This window comes from Lichenostomus cassidix, chromosome 6, assembly GCF_008360975.1.
Source record: "Lichenostomus cassidix isolate B80296 chromosome 6, HeHo_3.0, whole genome shotgun sequence".
In the NCBI taxonomy this organism is placed as follows: domain Eukaryota; kingdom Metazoa; phylum Chordata; class Aves; order Passeriformes; family Meliphagidae; genus Lichenostomus; species Lichenostomus cassidix.
Window position 1 is genome coordinate 14843408 of NC_139487.1, and position 25195 is coordinate 14868602.

A 25195-nucleotide genomic window follows, 5' to 3' on the forward strand; every position below is an offset into this window, starting at 1 on the left:
CCCAGGAATGGATTGGGAAAAGGAGAGGTCAGCTCCAACACAAAACCAGAACAAAAGGATACAGCTAAATTTATATGTAGATTTATACAGCTGCGTTTATCTGCACTGTGTATACAGCAAATTTAGTTTTCTGTGTGAAGAACAGTTACCTAAAAAAGGGCTAGAAAGGTTTGCAAATGACTTTTTTCTCTCAGCTGAGGTAAAAAGGTAAATGATCTACAAGGAGCCATAAGTGTAATTTGGATCCTTCCCTGTTTATTTGGCTATGAAGTAACTGCTAGCAAGCTGCAGGCTTTCTTTTTTGCATGTGCCAAAATGATCAGTGATATGTTACACTTCAAATTTGGGGTGCACTACTACGACCAGTGTGCCAGGACTAGCAGTTCAATAACCTGAGCAGTAGCTTCTGAAGATCAGTTCTTTCCTAAAATGTCTTATGTGGAGCATCCAGAAATGCAGACACCCAAAGGTCATTTGTGGCTTAAGAACCTGCTCAGTGCCAGGGGAATAAGGAAGGTGTCCCTCATCTGGGGTTTAGTAAGGGGATATGAATCTTTGGCCACTGTGAAGAGCAGTTTATTTAAAATGTGTGTGCCAACAAAAAGCAATAGCTTCCGTGCTGTCACTGACCACTAGAGCTTGTTTCCTCTCCAGGCTGACTCTTACTTGCTCCAATTATCAGCAGACCATGCTTTACTGGTTCCAGTCAACAGCAATTACCAAGCCAGCAGCTCCCTTTCTTCTTCTTGTGGGGAGCCAGAAAAACAGATGACAAAAAGGAACTAGGTAAGGAAGCAACTCGATTCTTTGTCCACCTGAGATGAGAAGACAGTGGGGTTGTGGGGGAGAGACAATGAAAATTCTAGTGTCAGGGGAGAGAGTTACCAGTGTGAGGGAAGAAATGTGCAGAAGACGCATGTGTAAAAAGCTGGTGAAAGATTACTGGGTATAAAAAAGGCACATGCTGGAGGAGGAGTTCCTGGCAACTTCTTATCTGGGTCTTCTAAGCTGTGCCTGTGGCTCTGTGTGAGCTGATGTAAATAACAGTTATTAAAAAAATACAGAAGCACTCAGACCTCTAATCCTACAATAAAATCATGTGGGATCTTAAAACTAATTAACGCTTCTCTCTAAGTTTTAAATCTAGTCTATGGGTAGTATAATATCCTGAAGATACTCCCTGTAGAATTCAATGAGAATTACTGACAATCAAGTAAGAAATTACTCCACAAACCTGTTCTACATTGAAAACAAGCTCAGTTTTTACTGGCTTTCAGAAATACCATCATTTGAGGATTTGAGGAATCCGAGAATAAAACTCAGTTTGTCTATTACAGGTACATACCTGTTTTATCTTACACTCAGGACAGCATCAAAACATGCTATAATGTTGCTATTACTGTACCCATCACACAAAACTTACAGTTATAAATCAGTTAAAGAGTAACAAACAAATCTGAACTGCCTCTCTTAGTAGTACAAGAAGCAAGTCAATACAGAGTCATGCTGTAAGCTGGAGACATTTATTCCTTTATGAGGAACACTCAGGACTGAATGTTCCACAAAGGAAGATGAAAGAACCCTCAACATAGATAAACCTGATAAAGTTGTTACAGATGAGGATGTTCCCCATGTAGTTCTTCAAAGGGCCTCTTCTTACATAAACAGAAAGAAGTTTTTACTTTCAGAGTTACGCTACCAAACAAAACTCCATAAAACAAAATTAACTCTTTTAGGAGAAGAGATAACAAACTATTGTTAATATCTGTTAATCACATCTCAGTCCATCTTTTAGATGTACAAAGTAAAAGAAAGTATAAACTGGTATATCCAAATGCTAGAGCTGATTGATCCTTGTCTGCTCACTTCAGATGAAAAATGGGACCATCATATCGTGGTATCTACATCATGTAGATATTCAGTAGCAATTCTGGTATACTGTAAATGGTAAATTCTGATATTTACACTACATGCTGGAAATCTTTCATAGGCCTAAAATATATTCTGAGAAATAGTATTTGCAAAATAAAAGAAAAACCAGTTGCTTTCAATAACTTAAATATAGGAGTTAAAATATATAGAGAGCAAAGGGTATGTCCACCAGACTTGTTTTTAAATCTATAAACTCATTAACTGCTGCAGAACTTGTGATGATGGCCACAGATTAGCTTTCTTTTTTATCTTTGAAAAGCAACAGCTTTTGGAAAGAGCTGGACTAGATGTGAAACCTCTGGCCTTGTTTATTCAGCATTATAGTGTGTTTCTGAATCCTTATGTCCCTGATGACAGAGGTGCTTTTCTATTTATGCTCTTTGTATTCAGTTTGTGCACACTGGAATTATATGCGCTTTTTTTTTAAACTGCACAGACTGATGTCCCTCTTGCATTAGCTCATGAAAAAATAAAGAACAATCAGACTACTGAAATTAAATAAAGAAAAAAGCCCTTAAAACTACACAACTTTAGATAATAGAAAAACTTCATAAAAGATCTTTAGTTGTTTCTCTCATGTTATTTTCATGTTGCATTTTCCCACAGGCCTATGTAGAAAGACCTGCACATTTATAGGAAGAGTTTGACCTCATTATTTCCATTTCTCTTTGTCTCTAACTGGCTCCTTTGTGTCTGTAACCTTGATCCAAACAAGCCCAATTAGATACTTGACATGAGCTTTTCTCCCTTTCAGTTTTCTTTCTGGATATGAAATACTAAATTCATTTTTACACATGTGTGTATATCTATGTATAAATGTATGTATATGTGCTTTATAAGCATTTATATATATAAATTTCTGTATATAAATGGACATCTCTGCTCTCCTAAATGTCAGTGAGAGAGCAGATATAAAGATGCAATTTTTCATGGGAGTTATTGCTGTTAATCCCTTAATACTTCAGAGTTAATTTACCAAAGGTAAATACTTTACTTAATTTCTTGACACAGAAAGTGGTGTAGTTCCATGCACAGAGAGGTCAGAAGAGGGAGGCTTTAAATGTAAACATAACAATTTGTTTGAAAAAAACCCCAGCTGTATAAAATGGATAGATAATACCATTTGCTAAAAAAACATGCCACAGGAACAATAAACTACCCAAACTATAAAATATTTATTTAACTTAGGATGGCATGGATGACTGCTAGACAAAACTAAGAGACTTACCGTGTTTATACACAAAAGATTTGCAAAGAATATCAGTAATTTAAGTCTTAATGTGTTACAAGATAAGGTGGAAAGTAGAGCTGAGTTAGAAAATGGGAAGTTCAGGATCATAGAACTAAATGCTGAAGAAATTGGAGACTGTGGCTAACAAAAACAAGGTGCTTGTACAACCTTGTACAACAAGGTTGATCAGTTGTACAGAATATCTGTTTAAAATGGAGATGGGCAGGAAGCAAAACTTCTGAACAAGTCCATGTCATCTCATGAGACAAAATCCCTGGGAGCAGAAAATCACACAGAGAGAATCACAGGTTTTTCTCTCTCTATTTGTCATATCAGGAGCCTCTCATTCAGGAAAATTGTCTCAAATTGACAATGTTAAATATGATCAGAGGTAATGAAATCTAATGAGATAATTACACAGCTGGGGTGACACTGGGACTCTTTTAGATGTTGGTGATTTTCACTAACTAATGATTATTGCAATCCTGTTTGATGTTGAGAAACTGGAGCCCATCAAACTTTCTTCAGAAATGTTGCTGCTTCATGTTGTGGGTGGCAGTGCCTTTGTCCTGATTTGTCTCTCAGAATCCAGAATTTCATTGGTATCTCTGAGTTGTTTCTAAACTACAAGAGCTCTCAGTCAGCACCTAGCCTCCACCACTTAATGTGAAGAACTTAAAAGGAAGGCCATGTACGAGTTGCCATTTTTAAGACACTTCCGACAAGGTTGTGCAGCTACTAAAAAACTTCCTTGGAGTAAAAATAAGACAATTAAAAGCCATGAGAGTTGGCATGGAAACTAGTGAAGCTTAGATGAGAAAAAAAATTCACCTTTAAATAAAAATTAGGCAGAATAGCAATAGAAAGTATTAGTTAGCAAGAAACGAGATTACTCAAGGAAAAAAATCCTTCAGCAATCAGAACTCTAATTTTAACAACACTAGTACAAAGTGGTCTAACCTACAGAGATGAAATGTCAAATAAAAACAAGGAAGATTAAATAATACTTGAAGAAGAAACACTTAAATATGTAAAAATAAATAAGAATTTTAAAGTTTAAATGTTAGAAATAGTCTTCAAGATATCTAGTTAGTTTGCAGACCTCAGAACAGAAAGCATTATTAGGAAATACATGTTGAGAAGAACCTGCACAGTTTACCTGCATAAGTTCATAATGTGTAAAGAGAGTTTTCTCTATCTCAGAGAAATTTTTCTCCAGATTGTCAAAATAATGACAGTGATTGAGACAGCAGCAGAGAAGCTGTCTGAGCAAACTGCTAAGCAGGGGCAAGCTTCTAGGACTAGCTTGTCTTCAGACAAGATTTCCAAGGGAATTTAGAAATCAAATAACATAGACACTAAAATACATGCAAACTATTATGAAAATAATTTTTTTTAACCAGACTGGAAAGCATCAAATGTAGTACCTACCACTACAGAGAGGCTGGTGTGATCCTGAGCAATACAAACCTTTCAGGACACAAAAAACTAACTGGAAGTTAGTCTTCTAAAAGACCAGAACATGTAAAAGAATATGTTATGTCAGGTCTAATCAGGAGGGAATCCACCTGAAAAACTGTGCCTCTGTCATCTGCTGTTTGCACAGCTGGAGCACTTGGAGTCTGCACCACTTTTTCCCTGGGCTCTGGCAGCCGACAGGGCATGTACCCGAGCTGCCATCGCTGTGAATCTGCAGACCAAGCAGTAAGAGCTCACAGGTGAACACAGCTGGCAGGAGGAAGAAAGCAAAATAAAAACAGTTGAGATGAATGCAGGAAGTACTGATTAAAACATACCAAATGAGTGAAACTGCTGACTTTTACTTAATTTGTTGGAGAGAGTGTACTGGCACACAACGCATTTTCAGGGGGGATTCGTTTAACAAAAGAAAAAAAAGGAAGAAAATGTATAGCTACTCGTTGAAAAATGGGTCAAAAGAAAACATATGCAAAAAAATTGGTGTGACTTACAGAGCAGCTGAACAGATGCACAGACAAAGAAGAATTGGTTTTCATAGAGTGTAGGAAAGGATTGAGCAGAAGATACAGGTGAATAGTTAAGTAACAAAGTGCTTTACATACATGTCCCATCAAAATACAAAAATATATGTTGTGAAACGTCAATGAATTGTGTTTTGGTCCAGAATGCCTACTATAAGAGATAATTCTTTCCGTGTTCTGCAGATTGTTTTGCTGGAAGTGCAGTTTATCATAATTTCAGCAAGTACTCAGTGCATATGACCCACCACCAATATTTTCCCTGCACTTATTTTTATGAGGTAGGAGCTGTTCAAGACAAATTTTATTGCATGTTTGATGTGCCCTCTGCCTTGACTGCTATTAAAACAATGCACAAACTGTTTCTAAGGAACCTAAGAGGAAATAGGATGTTAGAATTGGAAATATCACCTGAAATATCATTTCAATAATGCCCACAGCAGTACAGGATGGCTGCTGATTCCTGGCTAAACAAACACGGAAATACTATCAGGGATGTTTGCTATACATCCATGTCAACAGCATCAAACACACAAGAAAAATATCTCCACCCTCAGTCTGCTCCTTGCTGCTCCCTACCCCAATTCCCTGCTGTTCCTCCCCTCCATATGGCTAAGTGAAAACACGTGTGCACAAGGGAGAGGAGTGGGCATGTGCTTGGGATCATGGTCAGGGAGCCAGGCAGGTGCACCTGCAACACGAGGGCGTGGGATGGCAGAGAGGATGGTCTGTGTAGTTTTTGCAGTACATTGGTAAGAGGGTCTTGGCCTCCAACTGAACCCACCACACTTTTTGTGTGTGTTCTGCTACAGAAGGTATTGAGCTATTTAAAGGTAGTTACTACATCAGAGTCATGGCAGGCAAAAGGCATTACCTGGGTCGTTGAGTGTAGCACTGTGACAAAAACCACCTCTACCACTGCAAACCAGGTCTGTGGTTTGTTCTGGCCACACTCTGTGCTCAGAGGGCTCAAGCTGACTCATGTTGCCGGTGTTTGGGGCCACTTTTAACGCCTGTTTCCAGTTATCACAGAGCTCCCACCAAAGGACAGGAGAAGAGACAGGCAGGATAGCAGCAGCCAGGGCAAACTGTATGGAAGACTGAAGTACAGGCTGGTCCCACACGGACAGATTGAAGCATTATATCCCAGCATCTTGTTTATGGAACTGTCAAAAGACAGTGATCATGCAGACAGCACTAGAATGTTTGTTTGGAGTATGTGCTATGGGGAAGGAGTCAGTGAGCCCATACTCGAAAAACTAACTGCCCAGGGAAAGGGAGACCAACCAGCAAGGCTGGGGTGAGCAGAAATCCCTCTACAAGTGTCGGGTATGAAACACATACTGCTGGGCTTCAGAGGAAAACTTTACCATACAGCCTTACGCAAATTCATGTGTTTATCCAAGTTTATGCCATCACAGGAAAGAAAAATCTATTGTTTTGTTTCCAACTTATCACATGAAAGGTTATGTACGTCAGCTAACTTTATGTACCAATCTGGGACCATTAATTTAAATGATTAGTCGAAGGCTAATTTCTTAATCCGGATCTGATGGAAGCTGATAGTGTGCATTGGGAGCGCAGTGTGCTTGCCCGGAAAAGGGGCACTGCCCGCTGGATCCCGGGGATCTTCGGGCATCGCCCGGGGCCCGCTGGGCTGGGAGGACGGGCTGCTGTCCCAGCCGGGGCGACGGCACAGAGCGGGAAGGAGCACCCCTCCTCACGGAGCCGCCGTAACCGGGCCGGACGAGCGGCCCCTTACTGCCCGGGGTGGCTGGCGATGGTTAATGAACACTCGCGTGTTACCACCGCCGCGTGTTCCACCGCCCTGCGCTATCAGCCCTGTGTGTCACACCCACCCCGACGCGGGGGCTCCAGCGCTGCACCCGCCCGCAAGGACGGCGGGGCCGCCCGACCCGGCCCGGCGGCGGCGCGGCGCACGCCGGGAGTTGTAGTCCCCTTGGCTTCGCGCCGCAGCACCGGGCATGGCCTATGGGCGGCAGACCTCGGCAGGAGGGGGGTGCGGCGTTGGTTCGGCGAGTACTCACCGCCCTCTCCCGCAGTGTTGGCGCGGCACAAGTGCCATCACCCAGCGGACATGGAAGAAAAGGCATTTACTCCGCGTTCTGGTGCCCGTTCTGTCCACTCGGGGTCCGGGATTAGGGCGCTCTCCTTTGAGTTCGCCCCCCCATCGCGGTGCAGATGGAACGCCCCGGCGGAGGCCGGCGCCCCCCCAGCCGGCCCGGCGGGCTCCATGGCCGATCCTGCTCAGTGCGGGCGCTGCGCGCTCCCGCCCTCCTTGCTCTTAGAAGCGCTCCCGCCATTGGCTGCGGCCGGGCGGCCTTGCCAATCAGGAAGCGGCTCTCATGGAGGAAGGGAATAAATACAAGATGGCTGCTCATATAAAACCAGGCATTGGGCTTCGCCCCGGCGATGGGGGAATCGAGGCTTTAACCCGCGCTCCGAGGGTCCTTCGCCGTTCCCGCCCGCGCCACCGCCGCCCCGCCCGGGGGAGCGACACTCCGACCGCCGCCGGCCTCTGCCGCGCTCAGCCGCTGCCCGCGGATCGCCGGCGGGGCCGAGGCCGGGTGCGGCGCCCCAGGCCCGAGCGAGGCCCAGCGCCCTCCGCCCGGGCAGCACCCCGGCCCCCCCGTCCCGCCGCCCGCCGTCAGCCAGGCCCGGCTCCGGGCGGCCATGGCCGTCTCCAGGTCGGTGGGAACAGGGAGGAATGGGGGAAGGAGGGCCGGCAGCGGCGGCCCGGCGCTCCTGGCTCTCCGTGTGGCCTGGGTGCGGGCCGTGGGGGGGAGGGGGGAGGGAGGAGGGGTGCTCGCTTTCCATCTCGTTTTACTTCGGGAGCCTGCGGAGGCCTCGCCGGGGCCGCCCCGCTGGGCTCTGGGGGTGGCTGCGTGCTCCGGCGCTTGGCTTTGCTTCCTGGCCTGGGGTGACTCCCGTGCTCCCTCCCTTGCCCGGGCCGCGGGGGCTCTGCCCGGGGCGTCTCGGGCTTCCTCCTGAGTGCAACACCTTGGTTTTGTTGGACAGTCCTTCCCACGGTGCTTAAACTGCGAGGGAATAGGAAATTACGATATTGAGTCTCAAAAACTGACGAGAAACCCTTTTTGCCTTTCAGAGCCCTTAGTTGTAAAGTAACCAAAATAAAACAGGCTTTCATGGAGAAAAGTGATCAGTGTATTTTGGCTCGGCCTCAAAATGTTGGGCAGTATCTGCTTGCACACATGTGCTCTGGGGTGTGCCGGCGTTTAAAGCATTCACAGATACAGAGGTGTGTCTTAACAGAGCTCTTTTATAAAAAATGCTGAGCACAAATTCCTGTATTTTTTTTTCTTCTTCTTTTTCTTTTTTTTTTTTTTTTTTTGGTGTGTGTGTGAAATGGGTTACGTTAAGCTTCCTAACAGGATAGTTGAAAGGAAACCATAAATCCAAATTAAGGTTGTGATAGATTAGCTCGAAGTCACGTGTTGGTAGTATCCCTACTTCCAAAATGCTATCACAAAAGTAAATTCTGTTTCAGTAGCTGTGTGTGAATAAGTTTACAATTCTGTGTAGCAAAGTAAAGGTGTGCATGTTTATAATGGAAATCCATTCTTCATCAAAATTTATGGCAGCAAAGCACCTTTTAAAACTTCTAGTAGCAGGTGTTTTATTTTAAGCTTCATGGTTTCCACAAAGTATCATGTTGTTATATTCTGCTTTTAATTTATTTTATCAACTTGTTATATGTTGTGGTTTTTTTCTCATCCCCCCAAATCCATACAGAAGAATATAGAAGTAGTAAGGACTGCTGTAACAAGATTACTGTGTACATTAAAATAAGTCATCATGTAAAAAACAGAGGAGTAGTCTAATTGTGTTAGGTCTGGTTGGTCTGCTTAACCAACTTTGCTAATGTACATGTGATATGGGGGCTAACTGGAATATCAAGATAGAGCTTTTCAGCTGTATGCTGAGGCTGTGTCTGCTCTAGAGGCTGGTTTCTGTTTAAGTTACCAAGCTTGCCTTAGTGGAAAGCAGCAGTACAAAGATTTAGTTAACACCTTTTGGAAACTCAAAGGTAAACTAGATATGGCTCATTCTGAGATTCAATGTGAAGCACTAAAAAAGCTAGTGTGTTAATAATAGTGTTATATATTGCTTCAGATGATAGTTCCAATATCCAAATGTTACACAATTGAACACAAGGTATAGAACTTCAGTAAAGGTGCTGTAATACTCATGAGTTGGTACAGAATTGTTTCAGGTTCACATGTAACTGAGGCAAAAGAATACACATTTTGGAGTGCTGTAACACCTCGACTATTTCTGGTGAATGTTTCTGTAATTGTAAGAAGTGATAAAGTGAAAATTTGGCTTTGTACATGTTTTTAATAGAGCAAAGCCTGTCTGTGTCCCTTTGAAATTACACAGCAGCTCCTGACAAAATGGACCTTTGTGCTGCTGGACCATAGGAGCAGTGACACAGTGTCAGTGCTGCTCATGTAAATAAAGATACCTTGGCTTCACCTTTTACTTCAGAGTATTGAACTTCAAAGATCCTTTCCTTTCAGATATGTTACAAATAATTGTTTGTGCACTTGTGTATGTAACCACATAACTATCTTTCTGTAAAGGTTTAGTTGGTCCAGCTTTTGTACTCATTCCACTTTTCCTCAAGGTGGTTAGTTACTTTTTTTATTTTTGACGGACTGACATAATGTTTCATTGTTGAATGCCTCTTATCTGTACAAGTTTGGAGAGTGAGGAAGAAGCTGATTCAAATTAATCTTTCTCCAAAGCTCACAGTCCTTGTGGAGTGCATACCAAGCATTAATATTAACAATAATGTCATTTGGGGTAGTCCTGTATTGGAACCACTATTTTAAAAAATAACTTTTCTTGGAAGTGAGGGCTGGGGTAGTTTTGCATTCTTAAAGCAGTAAATTATCACGTGGTTGTTTTCCCAGGAAAGTTTCTTTTCTGCTCTTTGGCCAATTGAAAGCCTTTCTCAAAACCCTAGTCTGTCCAGGGAGATCCCAACAAACATAGGGAATACTTTGAAATACCTCCAAACTAGATTGATTATCTGCAGCTTTGCTATTAAGATTGTCTTAAAAATAATTTTGTAATTTGTTGTAGCCTCTTGACAAAAAGTGATACTTAATTCTGCTTTTTATGTGTATGTGCCTGTTTGACCAGATCCCACTGTTCCATGGTTTGAAGACCTGCTTCTGTATAACACTTCTGTGTTGGTGCTCTAGAAAACAGACATAAAGTAGAACAGTAGATACCTCATATACCAAAGGCTGTTGCAGAATATTTGCATTGTGTATGTTCATCTCTTAGGTTGTTTTATGCTGAAGAGACTAATGAATGCATCCTCCAGAAGTAGGGGTAGGTGGGTGGGAAGGTTGATATTCCTTCTGTGAATGTGCAAACTAATTTGGTAGGCCTTAGCTTCTGTCACCAGTCTTAAAAGTATAGATGTAGTGTAATGTTTGCATACCTAATAAAAAGATCCCAAAATTCTTGATAGTGGAACTGAGAAGGAAAAAAAGAAGTGAGAAGTTTTGCTCCAGCTTCATTTCTGCAAAGTGCATGATTTAAGTGAACAATTGCAGTGGCTCACTAGTGGTCTTTTGAGATACTTCAGGAGGAAAAGTAATACTTCCAAGGCAATGGCAACTCACAGATTGTGCAGGATGGTAGAGTTCCTGTAGGTAATAAAGTGATGATAGTCCTTCAGTATCTAATAAAACTTTTTTCCAGTTTCTTTAGTGTGTTCAAAGGCACCTCATGTATTATTCTGACACCAAGGCTGTTACTGGCTTTCTCCTGTTTTTGAGTGCCTCCACAATATGAAGGAGAGCCAGTGTAGTTTTAAAATGTAAAAAAATGAGGAAGCTGGTAAGGTGCATTAAGAGTAAACTAGTTGGTTTTAGTTGTTATGCCCTTTAAGTTCTCCCTGATATACCTTAAACACAACCTCTTCAGGTTATCTTCAAGACATTTCATTACAATATATAAGGAATACATAACTTGCTGCTCTTGCAACCCATTCTTGATTGGATCTGTGTAAAATTAATACTGTTTTCTGGAGTTTTCAGTGGGTTTGTTTACTTGAATTTGTGTATAACTGGTAATATGTAGATTAGGAACCTAGTTTTTATTTTAAAATAAACAATTATGTCAAAAGGCTGTGAGACTAAAGCTCGTGTGAACTAAGCAGGCCTCATGTATTGCTCTCAGCTTTTGAAATGTAGGGCTGTGACATGGCAAGAATAAATGGTTGCACTGGCTGGTGTCACTACTTACATAACATTTCAAATTGAATACTGCATCAAAAATCTTAGGTGCCATGTATACCTTTTAGGGAAGTTTTTTTGGGGTTTATCACAAACTTCCTTTATAAAGAATTCAGCTTCTAGCTTCATGGCTATTACTTCATGGCTGGTCTTGCATGAAAAGCAGGAGTTAACCTGAGCAAGTATGTGTTCACTACTACTTAAAGGCCTATGCCCAAAGCATTCAAATAGGTGTCCTACAATCAATGTGGTTATGGGAGTTCAGACTCAAAAGGTGAGGAGAATAGTGTAACTCTTCTCTTGGTGGAGATTAACTTGAAGATCAAAACAGTGGGCTGCCTTCTGTGCTGCTCTTTGTGGGAGGGCTGATACTGTCGTAGGAAGGGGGGAAGCAGAAGTAGCATGTGCACTGCTGCCCAAATGAGATAGAGCTCTCAGTCTCTCTGACACACTTTTCTAATGGACTGAAGTGAAAGTTGAAAGTCAGGATTGCATGCTGATAAGAATGCCAGCCTGCTCCAGCAGATGGAATTTGAATTGTCACCAAGGTGCTCACTTTGTAGCTTATCAATGCGTATCTTGTATTAGTCTGTCATCACAGCTGTTTCATCACCTTCCGATTCTTTCTTGCAGGTTTTGTAACATAATGTTTTGGGGTGCATTGTTAGTTGTAGGTACATATGTAATAGTTTACAAGTAGAATGTGTACAGCATAAAGTTGTAGATCATATATGAAATACACAATCCATATGGAATTAATGATACTAATTTTGGCATTTGGTTAGCTTCCATAAGCAGTATATAATACTCTGACCCGGTGTGGTCATGAAGCTGTTGTTTCATTCCAGATGTTCCCTAAACTGCTGCGTAGGAAATGAGATTTCTTCATTGTCCACTGTCCCACCTTCATAATTATTTAGACACCTAGGAGAAGTAAAATCACAATCCATTCTTTGTGTATCATCGTACTTCTGGGTTTTGTTCTGAATTCTGTTGAGTATTTTTTTTCCTCTTACTGGCTGATTGTATATTTGAAAGTTGCTTTTTTGATTACTTAACCATTTGTATGAGCGAGTGTTCAGAGCTGAGATTTGACCAAATGATGAAGTAACAGCAGAGGACTGTCAGGTCAACAAGAAGAGCTCAGACTCCATTAGAACTTAGGTAGAATTTCACCCTTGTCAAGTCTAAAGTTTAATTTAGGGATGTTTTCAAAGGGTCTGGGCTAAGAAAAAAAAAAAGCTAAGAGCTTTTTTTGTACTAAGAAATAGTGCCTGGGAGGAAGTTTCTGGATGTTGAAAATATCAACTCCTAGGAGTATTCCCTTGCCTTCTGAGGGGTGCTAGCAAGCAGCTTTCCAGAGAGCTCTAGGCAGAGCTTGACGTTACTTTTCAGGGACTATGCCGCTAAGGATTTTTTTGTCCAGTCACACACTTTTAATGGGTTTGAGGATATGCTAAGGTAGTTTACAAGGTGTCCATACCAGATGGCTTTTACTATCAGAGATTGTGCACCAGCATGTTAAACTGTCCAGAGAGCAGAGATGTGAAGTCCAAACAGATAGTTTCATGGGCAGTAGGGATCAGTTCCCTGTCCCTTTTAAGCCTTCACTCATCGGAGGCAACAAATTGGAAGTTTCATCATCTGAAGTCATATGGGGAGCCAGTACAGTCAGAATACTTACTCTGGGGCAGTTGGGATCTTTATACTATTCAGCTGCACACGTGTTCTTCTGCAAACACTTTGAAGGCACTGTTGCTAACACCTGTATCTTGACATTAATTATCCAGCTGCTAGCTTTCTAGTGCCTCTGAAGGTGAAGGGCTTTTAAATCCACATCATCCAGTTTCCACAGGAGTGCCATAAGGTTCACTTTAAATACTATGACAACTCTTCCTTCAGATGGAGATCAATCCTCTTTTTGAGGGGCAGCAGCAAAACTTCAGATTAGCATAAAGAACAGAACAGGTAATTTGTTGCAGTATTTGCCTACAGTGGCAGGGTGAGGCTCATGTCTGAATTGGCTTACTGCTGAATGTGCAGAACTGGTGACCAAAAGATACAATCACTGTAGTACCTGGAGAGTGCCTAGGTTGTGGTGGCTCTTCTGTAGGTATAGCATCTCAAATTCTACTGGATACTTGTTCTTAAGCACCTGCATTGATGTCTGAGTCAAGCATTTCTAATGGACTCTGTCGGTGTAAAAGGTGTTTCTTAGAAGAAAAATAGTTACTTTGACTGGAGTGCTGAACTTTGAATTGTTGCTCCCAGTCATGTCTTGATGATACACTTCAACAGGGACTAGAAAAATCTCGAATTTCTAAATTGAGAGGAAGAAGTTATTTACCTCTGTGAGCAAGGTGGTGCTTTGTACTGAGCTCATGAGGCATGACTTCACATCAAGGTCATGTATGGTTGCTGTCCTGTTGATGAGATGTAGTATGACAGTAGTAGTAGTATAGATGTAGTTGTAGTGGGATTGGAAGATGACAGAAGGATCTAAGCCATTGTTTATGAAATAAAAGTGAAGAATTTTCAATTTTTAATTCTGATTGCAGCACTTAAATGCAGAAGTTGTTTTAGAGATATATTTATTTTTTAGCATGCATTGGTATTTATATTTTCATAATAATTTATAATTCTTTTTCATAATAACTTACAGATCTTTTTGATTTTAATCTTTTTCTTCCCTGAAGTATTCCTTTTGTTTCTGTTGTTTGTATGTGTGTTTTAGAGGCTTAGAACAATTTTTCTGACAGAGTTGAAATATTTCATAAAATAATAAAAAAATTTGTCTGCATTGTAGAGTGTCTCACTCTGCCACACGGCTTCACGCTTTGGGCATGATGTGAGGCACATGGTGCCCTGCTTACAGCACTGTCTAGCATGAGAGGCAGAGAACCACATGCCACTAGAAAACTTAGTTCTCTTTGGATTTAATAACTAGTTCAGACAGTGTTAGTTTGTTCTGAGAATGAAAATCTTGTCAGAATTTAGGAAACTTCTTTTCAGACTGTAGGTGCTCAAAACTAATTTGTTTAGAATTTTTAGTGGGGTTTTTTTCATTCTTAATGAAACTCAGACTGAAAGCTTGAATTAAAAAAAAACCCAACCAACTAGCACTGCTGATCATAGAAAACTTTTTCAGTGCTACCCTTCTGACTCATGCCGAATTCAGGCTCTGCCATACTCTGCTGCAACAGCACCAACACCTAAATTGAGTATCTTAATAGCTCCAAAATATTATCAGTTTGGGAATTTTGTGTCCTCCGCCGGGAGAAGAGAATGATTAGTGTGACCAGGGCTACGGTTAGTCAGATGTTGTTGGCTGTATTTGTTAATCCTGTTTCCATGTATTTTGCTGGAGTTGAAAGCTGAAACCTTCTTGTAGTGGTGTCAGACAACTGAAAGATTTTTTGTTTGGTTTGCATTTGTGTGTAAGTTAAGCATATTACAGTTTAAAATCACAAATTACAAAACAAGCGTACTGTAGGTTAAAAAAAACCCCAAACAAACCAAACTGTATTTTGTACTTAACAGAGCTTCAAAAAGTTGTGGGTTTTAGGAGTGAATATGTAGTGTTGTAACTAAGTCTGAAATTCAAGTTGAGTTTTTGAGGATAGGCTGACTTAGTGGTTTCCTCCTGTTTTGACACATGAGGAGTTCTAGCTGAGGAAGTGGTCAAAGTTACACATTGTGCATGACTTTGAGATGAAAAAAGATAATTTGATAGTTAAGGAGCATTTAGTGCTAGATGGCAAACTTGAGTATGGAGCACTGAAGTTTCACAGAGAGATGAAGAATGAGAGGGGTGAGAACGAGCAAGTTGAAGCAAACAGTGGTTCTTCTGAAAGCTACTGTGTTGTGTATTGAATAGAACTGACTGCTGCAGATCAGGTTGGGTTATTACTGTCAAAAGTACTGAAGAAAAAATACTGGCAACTAATGAGGTACCTAGTGTGTTTCTCATGACTAGTGCACTATCAATGATTTGGAAGAGTCAGATCTGTAAAGCTTTTTTCTCCTTGACTGTCTGATCACGCAAAACTGCTTGATTAGATACATATGGGGTTTAATTTTTGTAAATTTAAAACAACTTACCAATTAGTAAATCTTAGCAATTGAAACTCTAGTTTTACCTGCAGAAATTGAAATGCACTCACCTATTTCAGTAGTAGTAGGAAAAGAATTATTTCTAAGATAGCAGATACCAGACTTGTCTAAAAAATTTAAATTATGTAAATTACTTTGAGCTAGAATGTTTTTAATCTAATGAATACTTAATCTAATACCTCCAGTTGTGAGAGTATTTGGGTTTTGGTATTGCCTTGGCATTGCACTGCAGTTCCTATTGTCTTGTGGCAAGTTGTAAGAGATATTCAGGATTAAGTGCAGTTTAAGCATGCCAAAGAAAATACGAAGTCCAGTGATGTTGGAAAGAGGTTTTGGTGGTTATTTTTTTTCTTTTTAAATTATTTGAACTAGCATCCAAGGCAATTTACATGAAATGTAATTCGTAGCAACAGACTAAGAAGGGCCAAGGCATTTGTCCTTTTCTGTATGTGCTCAAACCAAGGTGGTGTGTTTATGAAAATAGGTTATTCAGGATACCTATATCTTTATTTTGCCAGGCTGGTCTAGGTGAGCTTCACTGATGTGTAAGCTTTGGTTTCGTATTGTTGCAGTTCTTGGAGGAGTATTTTTATGATAAGGCTGGAAGGGACAATTTTGGTTGCACTATGTGGACAGGTTCTAGATTAATATTCATTAACAACCTCATGCTGCCCAATACCTAATGGATAAACTTGGCACTCATTAGAGAGCTCTAATCAACCCATTGATAGGAGGGTATAATGAACACTTGTAACTTCAGTCATAGATTTGAGTATCTAGATAGTTATCATGTAGAAACATATGTAAAGACAGACTTTACTTCTCATTCAGTAACTCTAAATGAGAAATAAACTAACTGTTCTACAGATAGATGGTTGGAGTCTAAATACAGAGTTACTGTGGAAACAGATCTGCTGGTTAAATCCCTGTATTTTGTGGGAAGGGCAGAAGCATCAGATGATTTCCAAGCTGTAAATACAGCAAGAGGTTTTGTTTTGTATATTCCAGGTAATAGGGGAAAAAAGATTTGAAAACTAAAAATTTGTCAACCTGGAGAAGCAGAGTTGGTGTTATAGATAACAGGCTATGTTGTCAGTGGAAGTGATAATGCACAATAGGAGCAGCTGAGCCCTCTGTTTTTTCTATCAAACAGAATTTGATGATCATGTACAACATATTTGTGTTTCAAGATTGAAAATATTCTATCACAGAAGAAAGACAAACAATTTTTCCTTGTAACTGTAGATTTTTTTAAAACTAACATTTCTTACAATTACTATGCTTTTGGGGGGGTGTTTTTGGTTACCAAATTAAATGTGCTTTTAGAACAACTATACTTACTATTAGAAAAACAGTACTTTATTCACCCTGCCAACTAACAGTCTTCAGGCATTCATCTCTTCTGTTTGAGTTATATGAACTGAAAAATGTGGGGGAATATTAATAGAAATGGGCAACTGAACTATGAATAGCCTAACTTTTCGGTTTTTGTCAATCACATTTAGGCTTGATCGTCTCTTTATTTTACTGGACACCGGTACAACACCAGTAACAAGAAAAGCAGCTGCACAGCAACTTGGGGAAGTAGTGAAACTGCATCCTCATGAACTGAATAACCTCTTATCTAAAGTAAGCATATTTTTTATCCCTAGTACTTTAATGGTGAGAATAAAACTAGTGTAAAGGGGTGTGCTGCTGTGGGAAGAAGAAAAAGTGTAGTAGTCTTGTGTTCTTCAAAAGTAGGAGACTGAAGAAAATTGGGGGCTGCTTCTGTTAAAGGTGCTGTTCTGTCAGCTGCTGCAATGGTTACATAAGTGAGGTTTCACTTTGCATTCAGTATTGATATCCAGCATTTGCTGTAAGTTCAGATCTCCTATAAAGAGAAGCTCTACTGCCTAATAAAGATTTCTACTCTTGCCTTTAAAGATTATTACTTGTGTGATAAAGCATTAAAAATATCAGAGGCTGTATGTCTTTAAAATGGCTGGAGAGTGGAAAGAGTTTTCCATTAGTTTGAGACTTCAATCTGGCCAAGTCTAGTAAAACCACCAAAAATAGTCTATATTTGGAGATGGCTCAGTGGCCTCAGTTCTGTTCCTATTGAACAGGTGCTCTCACCACAATTGATGCTATCAACAGAGTGGCCAGGGCATCATCAATATTAAACTGCTTTCAGAGAAAGAAATAGTTTTTCTAGATTTGTGACCTAGTGATAAATAAGTTTAGAAGAGCGTATATTGCTTCAGGTGACCCATGTTGTCTCTCTTGGGTTAAATTATTTCAGGGTTTAAGGTCTGTTAATCAATTGGGAACACTTCCTTTTAGAAAAAATGCTAGCAACAAATCAACCAACCAAAAAAATAAAAACAAGTCTCAAGCCTTGTTCTGTACCTGGAGGAAATCAAGCTTCAGTTTAACTGATTGGACTAAATATATCTTATAAAGTCTTAAGATCTGGCTCTGGCAAATATTCTGCTAAGCAGTTAGCAGTATAGAGAAGGCTGCTGGCATTTCTTGATTTGTTTTCTTCTCCTTTGTTGTTGGTTTTTTGTTTGTTTTGAATGCTGTATTAATCCATACTATTAAAGTAATTGTGTTTTAATAGAGCAAAACAGCTCTAGATTTTTTGGAAGTATATTTTATGCAGATACTTATTTACCTATTAATCTCTCCTTAAAGGTGTTAGTGTATTTAAGAAGTACGAATTGGGATACTCGTATTGCAGCTGGCCAGGCTGTTGAAGCAATAGTGAAAAATGTACCTGAGTGGAATCCAACTCCAAGATCAAAACAAGGTGCTCCTTAAATTAATTGTGTATAACTCATTGTTTATCTTATGTAAAGTGTCTGTGATATGAGACTTTTCAAGACACCGGTGTCATTCTGTTTTTTTATGAGCAGAGATTTTTATTTGCTGTAAGTTGTTTGGGGCAGGGTGCTAATAATGCCAAGGTCATGGGTTCAATCCCTGTATGGGCCACTCACGTAAGAGCTGCACTTGATGATCCTTCTGAGTCCCTTCCAACTCAGTCTATTCTCTGATTCTGTGAAGTAGGACTGTAAGTAAACCTCTTTGGCTTTAGATGTTCCTGCTCAGTTGTACTTGACCTTTGTTTCTTCCAGAATTCCTGTGCTTGTGCTTTGTACCCTCATAAAGCTTTTATAAATGAAAGGAATAACTAGTAAAATGGTAAAATGTTTAACCAATCAACTTTGTCATGATTGTTTGCATAAACTCTTCTTCATTGTTCCATTAATCAGTGCACCTTTCAGAGGAAGGTGAAATGGCAGCTTGCTGAAGTCTGTTCTGTTTCTTTGCATCTGAAATCATCGTGTTAGGCATGTTAGTTTCCTTAACTGTTGAGTTATGGACTTAGTGAATTTGTTCAAACCCATTGGTACTGTCTGTGTTCACAATTTTGTGGCACAGGTTCCAGAAATCCACTGACTTTTTTAAAAACAGACACACAGTCTCACTGCCTAAAGCAGCAACAATGAAACTCACATCTGTTTGAGATGATATAGTTTGTTTCACTTAGTGCCTCCCATTTCTGTTGGTGTTGAATATGACAAGCAGTTTCTGTGTTTTCCTTGTCCACTGTCTTTATTTTTGTAAACCATCATATTTGCTCTTCTCCAAGAACTTCTCTTCATATTGAAGAGTTGCAGTCTCTTCAGTCTTTCCTCACAAGACAGCTGCTTTGTCTTTTGAATAACTTTGTGCTTTCTTGTACTTATGTGCACCTAGAGGTGCACAGAGCTCCACACAGTCTACCTCCATCTCTAGACTACTGATATTTACACACAGTGACAAAATTATGTGCTTTGTCCTGTCATCGGTGTCCTTCTCAATGATACCCAGTACTTTGTTGGCTGTTCTGGCTTTCACTGCTCAATAAACAGATGAATACAGAAAACTGTCAGAAATGGCTCCAAGATTGATTGCAGTGTTGGGTAGGCATGGTTTGGGTTATTCATTTTACACCTTATGTTCTTCTTTCCCCATTAGTCTGTTCTGAGAGTCCTCCTTGGATTCCTTAGTGCCAGTGTGACTTTGGGCTACCCAAAAGAGCTTAGTGTCACCTGCCTGCTTGGAGAGGAGTGCATTAGTGAATGTCTTCTCCCATTGGTTAAGACTGGGAATTATGCTGACACTGATTCCCAAAGGACTCCAGAGCTAACTTACATCTTTCCATTTGTAAACCGATGTTCTCCCCAGTTCTGTGCTAAGCTGCTTCTTTTGATTTATTTTTTTCATGTGAATCCTTGCCAAAAGCTTTTAAATGTATTATGTTCACTGGATGCCCTCTATCCATTTGTTGCAGCTCTTTAAGGACGTTGATAATGAGCTTATTGGAAGGTGGTTTTTTTCCAGAGTAATTCTAGCTCAGTAAATCATATTTATCCATATACTTAATAATTCAGTTAAGGAATCATAGAATAGTTTGGATTGGAAAGACCCTTAAAGATCATCTAATTCCAACCCCCCCTACCACAGGTGGGGACTCTGCTATTGTATACTCTATCTTACCAAGGATAGAAGTTCACTTCACTTGTCTCATTCCAAAGATTACTTCTGGCATGCCTTTTGTATATGGAAATAGGACAACCTGTTAGTCTTAGAGTACAGCACCTCTTTTAAATTCATTGTCCGGTTCTTGTGCATCTACTTACCAGATTATTAATGAAATTGAAAAGATAATTGTGTGTTTGAGAAAAAGGTATTGTTTGTGAAGAGCTCACAGTCAGGCTTCAGCAGCCCTTGGTAGCTGACTGTCTCTCATACCTGTTTAGACCACTCTCCAGCTTCTCTACTTTGGATGCGTGGCTGATAGGGGTATGCAGTAGTGTTGGTGTGATACTTGTGATGCTCTTCATGAGCCATATGCAGTTCAAAACTGTAAGCTGGCCATATGTGTACAGAGAAGGCCTAGTGGTAGGTCAGTGTCCAAGATTTAAAAAAAACTATTTATCAAAGGAAAAACATTCTTTTTCTACTCAGGTACATTTAGTGACCTATTTCAGTCTGTCTTTGTGAAAATGAAGCCTTTATACTTTTTGAATCAAAATGCTGGATGTCTGATTCTTTGGAGGAGAGAAATTGTTTCTTCCTTAATCTTCTGCCAGAATTTTGAACAAAAATTTTATCACGTTGTCCTTAATATTACTTTTATTTCTTATCTAGAAGCAGGCTCAGAAAGTCCTAATGAAGATTCACCTTCAACAGATCGGTTGCGTTTTGACAGATTTGATATATGTCGATTGTTAAAACATGGTGCATCTCTTCTCGGATCTGCCGGTGCAGAATTTGAAGTCCAAGATGATAAATCAGGTATCTATATTTTACTTCCAGACGAGAAAACTTACTGATTTTTAAAAGTTTGTTGTGAGAGTATTAGGAGTCTAGCCATCTACAAATTCTCAGAATGCTAGGAAATAATGAGAGGAAATATTCCCTGACATAAGTGGTTTGTATTTTCTTTCTCAAGTCACGCAGTTTTTTTGAGTATTGTTTGTTTGAGTTTTTGGTTTAACAGAATTACTATGTACAGTGGGGAAGAAGGGGTGGAAACCTGAAAAAGCAGTATCAAAGGTTTCTGTAGACTTATTTAAGAGGGGCAGGCACTATCACCACTGGTTCTTCACTTAAAGTGTTCCCATATACAGAAGTAGGATGTGTCTTACTTAAAAGCTTGAAGGTTTCAAGCATAGAAAGATGGCATGAAAAATACTGTGATAAAACTGCCGAAATTGGAAGGTCAAATACCAATGCTTGTGTGATGTATTTTGTTTCAAGTGCTTTGTCTAATATTTTTCTGTAATTTTTTAGCTGAGGGCTGGTTTAGCAGTGTAATGGCACTGAATTATTTTAATCTAAGCTATTTTTTTTCTATTACTGTACTTCCCTGCTCTTAATTCTAGTCAATCTACCAATTTCTGCACCAAATTAAGTGATGCTATAGATCAGAATCTGACTGCCTAGCTCTGGTTCCTTTGTTCCCTGTGTGTTTTGGATTCTGTGCAGGGTACACAGAAGATGAGTAGCTCAGCAAAGAGCAGAACTTGGGGCTGCTGAAACTTGAGCAATGTCCTGTCTCTTCAGCCTGGCTGCTAATTTATTGCATGCCATCTTTTAAGATAGATTAATAAAATGGTGTACAAGTTTCACCTCACCTAATGAAACCCAACGCTTTAGTTCATAGACACCTGATATTTATCCCAGTGTCATATGATTTCATATAAAAAACTTTAAGAATGAAAATAAATAAGAAATACAATACCAAAGTAAAAGAAAAGGAAACAAAAAACTTAAGGTGCTGCTTTTCTTAACTCTTGGGAAAATGTACAGTCTTCTGCTTTGTAGCAGCTTTCCTTTTCAAGTCAGTAGACACTGTGAATGGACAGAATGTAACAAATCATCTTTAGAATTAGTAGTCTCTGACAATTTTTCCTAAGATGATGTTATGAAAGGAAAAATGTTTTATAAAGAATGGAAGTTGCTTGTATTTGCTTGTCAGTTAAATGCAGTTTAAAAAACTTACTGGTATAGATAATATTTAACTATTAGTTACTACTCAACCTGGTGTACACCCCAAAATCGTGCCTGTATTGGTCATCTACTTAAAAGTTTGTGCCAATAATTGAAAAAAAACACAAAGCACCAAATGCCAACAAACCAAAACAACCACCAAAAAAAAAAAAAAACCAGCTCCTTCTGACTTTTTTCTGTACTGTAAAGAGTGAAGTCTTGCAGCACGACCAGCTACAAGTTTTGGTTTGTTTGGAGGGTTTATTCTGCTTGAGTGCTAAAATCTTTTTATGGGAATGTAGGTGCTCCCAAAGTCCAGGTGTTCTGTGGTTAGTGTTGAAACTTCACACATTTTGAGGTGACTTCTGTTAATTTCCAAAATGAGCCTTGGTTGATCACAGTTTAAGTACTTGTGTAGTTACAGTACCAGAAAAGGTCTTCCTGGGTGTCAGTGTGATTTGTTTCAGAAGATTGTATTAACCAAGCACAATTTAATACTGTAAATTTTGACTTTGTTATGTACATTGAGCAAGTCTTCAATGTTGTGTCAGATTTCCAACCAGATATATCTTCTTTTAAAACCTTTTTTTAAGGTGAAATTGATCCCAAAGAGAGGATAGCACGACAGAGGAAACTGCTACAAAAGAAACTTGGCTTAGATATGGGTGCTGCAATTGGAATGAATACTGAGGATCTGTTCAACGATGAAGATTTGGACTATTCTCCTTCTTCAGTTTTACTAGTAAACAAACAACCTGTAGGTAAAACCTTGGGCTATTTGACTGCAAGGAGTAAGACAGTGGGTTTGCTTTATTTGAGCTTCTGTGGTTATAATGTTTGTATTTTAAATAAGGTGATTGGCATCTAACGTCCTATGCTTTGGCATCCTGAGTTCGTCCATCCCATAGTTGCTTGTTAGTATTATTTGATGTCAAACTGCTGTTCAGAGTTTGAAATGGAGGGTTGGGGAAGTTGAGAGCATTGTGGGTTTGAGAATTTTTCAGGACTTTCATCATAAGAAGAATTAACAATGAATGACTTTTCTTCCAGACTCTTCAGGCTGCTGAGTTAATTGACTCAGAATTTCGAGCTGGTATGAGCAGTAGACAAAAGAATAAAGCCAAAAGAATGGCTAAGCTATTTGCAAAGCAAAGATCCAGAGATGCAGTGGAAACTAATGAGAAGAGGTATAATAGTGAACTGGTTTCCTTTTATTTCAGTTAAGCTGGGATTGTGATTTGATTTATCTGTTGAGAAACTTCCTACAGTCTTTGCATCTTAAATCTCTTATGTGCTAATTGTGCTGATGGTGAAATCTTGCGTGCAGTTCTTGTTCCCAGTAGAGCTTTGTTGAGGACCCAGCTTCAGAGGCATCTTGACATAATAGGATAGTACAGCTGAAGTGTGTGGTTTGTCCTTGTTATTAAATATGGCTTGAGAATAATGCATGAAAATGGGGGATTTTAAGAAGATGAACAACTCAAAATTTGAGATACAATTTTCTGATGTGTGCTGTGTTCTTCACTGTAATTTGTAGTGGTATATTATTGTATCTACTGTGTTTATAGTAAGTGGTGAACCAAATTCTTGATCTTATTTAGGAATTGTTGGGTTTCTTGGAAAAGTCTGAGGCAGGTTACAGATTTGGGACAACATTCTGTTGTCTTGTCACTGCGTTTTTTGTTTTCACATGTAAACTTACCTATCCTGTATATTTCAGTGTTAAACCTCTATGTTTTGTTTTCTGGCCATATTTTATTGTATCTGAAGACTTCAGTTGCAAACATCATTGCTTCCCTTAAAACATACTTCCAGTTCATAAACATTTACTTGCTCCTTCTCAGCAATGATAGCACTGATGGGGAACCAGAAGAAAAGAGAAGAAAAGTTGCAAATGTTGTCATCAACCAGCCTGCCACAGACTCAAAAACATTGGTAGAAAATGCTCAGGAAGAGGTATGATACATTGTTTTGCTCTTAGCAGGAATGATAATTCAGTTTTTTAGCAGAGTAATTTGAAACAATTCCTTTATGTTCCCAAATTCTTATTTTTAAGAATTTTAAGTCATTTTAGCATTCAGGGAAGTGCAATGAAGGATGTCATTGCCAGCTTACTTTTATACATAATCAAGCAAATGAGCTTCTGTGTTACAACATTGAGGAAGAAAGCTACAATCCTTTGGTAGCAGTTTGTGACCCAAATGAACATGAGAAGGTGGCTACAAGTGTCAGACCTGAGTATTAAACTGGAAAACTGTGCTAAACACTTACATGGTAGGATTACAGTGAGCCACAAATAATTTGATCTAAATGCTTATTTAATCTTTATTTAATCTTCGCCTTACTTTAATTAGGCTTAATTTAGAGTTAAGTTCTATCTTTAATAGTTGAAGATTTTTTCAACAATTACCTCAGCCTTGGAAAAAACTGCATTTGTTTCAATAGACTGAAAAGCTAAAAATTAAGAAATGCTAAACCAGAATACAAGTGGTGCATAGAAGTTTGAGAAGATTTTATCTAGATAAATCTGTATTCTACAAAAATAGTTTTCCAGACATAGATCAGTAATTAAATTTTTATTTGCATAAAAATGATTGGAAAACTAATTTGAAATATTAATGATAACTAGTGTCTGAACAGCTGCTGGTTGCTAGCTGCCTTTCAGTTGCTTTGTGTATGTGATGATGTGGACTTACTAATGGTAGTAAAATTTCCTTTCCACAGCTGTGTCAATTTCCTTGTAGGAAATTTTGGGATAGTGGCTATGTTTTGGTTTTCAAAAGGGAGATATGTTTTGTAAAGGGTATTGTTTATTACTGGATTCATTGACCCAATTTTGTTATGTAGTGTGTTTTCAAACTGAGACTTGTCTATTATGTTCTTCAAAGGCAAAGTTCATAAATTTAAAGGATCATTGGGTAGAATAAGAACCTTTGCTTAATTTTCTGCCTTAACATGCTTTCTAAAGGAGAGGTGAATTCTAGAACATCAAAATTAATTCCCATAGAGAAGAGGTTACTCTGTTAACAGAAACTTCATAAACTTCTTGAGAGATCCAGTGCCAATCAGCAAAGTTTCTGAGCTGGGGAACAAGATTG

At 39.4% G+C, this 25195-nt stretch overlaps 1 protein-coding gene across 1 annotated transcript in view; it reads left to right on the forward strand.

Moving 5' to 3' along the window:
• Window positions 1-7523: 7523 nt before the first annotated feature.
• BTAF1 (B-TFIID TATA-box binding protein associated factor 1) overlaps window positions 7524-25195 on the forward strand; it is a 44073-nt gene continuing 26401 nt past the window's right edge. Inside the window, exons 1-7 of the mRNA XM_085065177.1 lie at window positions 7524-7868; window positions 17075-17198; window positions 18249-18363; window positions 20754-20900; window positions 22691-22854; window positions 23148-23284; window positions 23942-24053. Of these exons, the coding sequence (XP_084921303.1) occupies window positions 7855-7868; window positions 17075-17198; window positions 18249-18363; window positions 20754-20900; window positions 22691-22854; window positions 23148-23284; window positions 23942-24053 (813 nt within the window). The 5' untranslated portion in view covers window positions 7524-7854. The remainder of the gene's footprint in view (window positions 7869-17074; window positions 17199-18248; window positions 18364-20753; window positions 20901-22690; window positions 22855-23147; window positions 23285-23941; window positions 24054-25195) is intronic.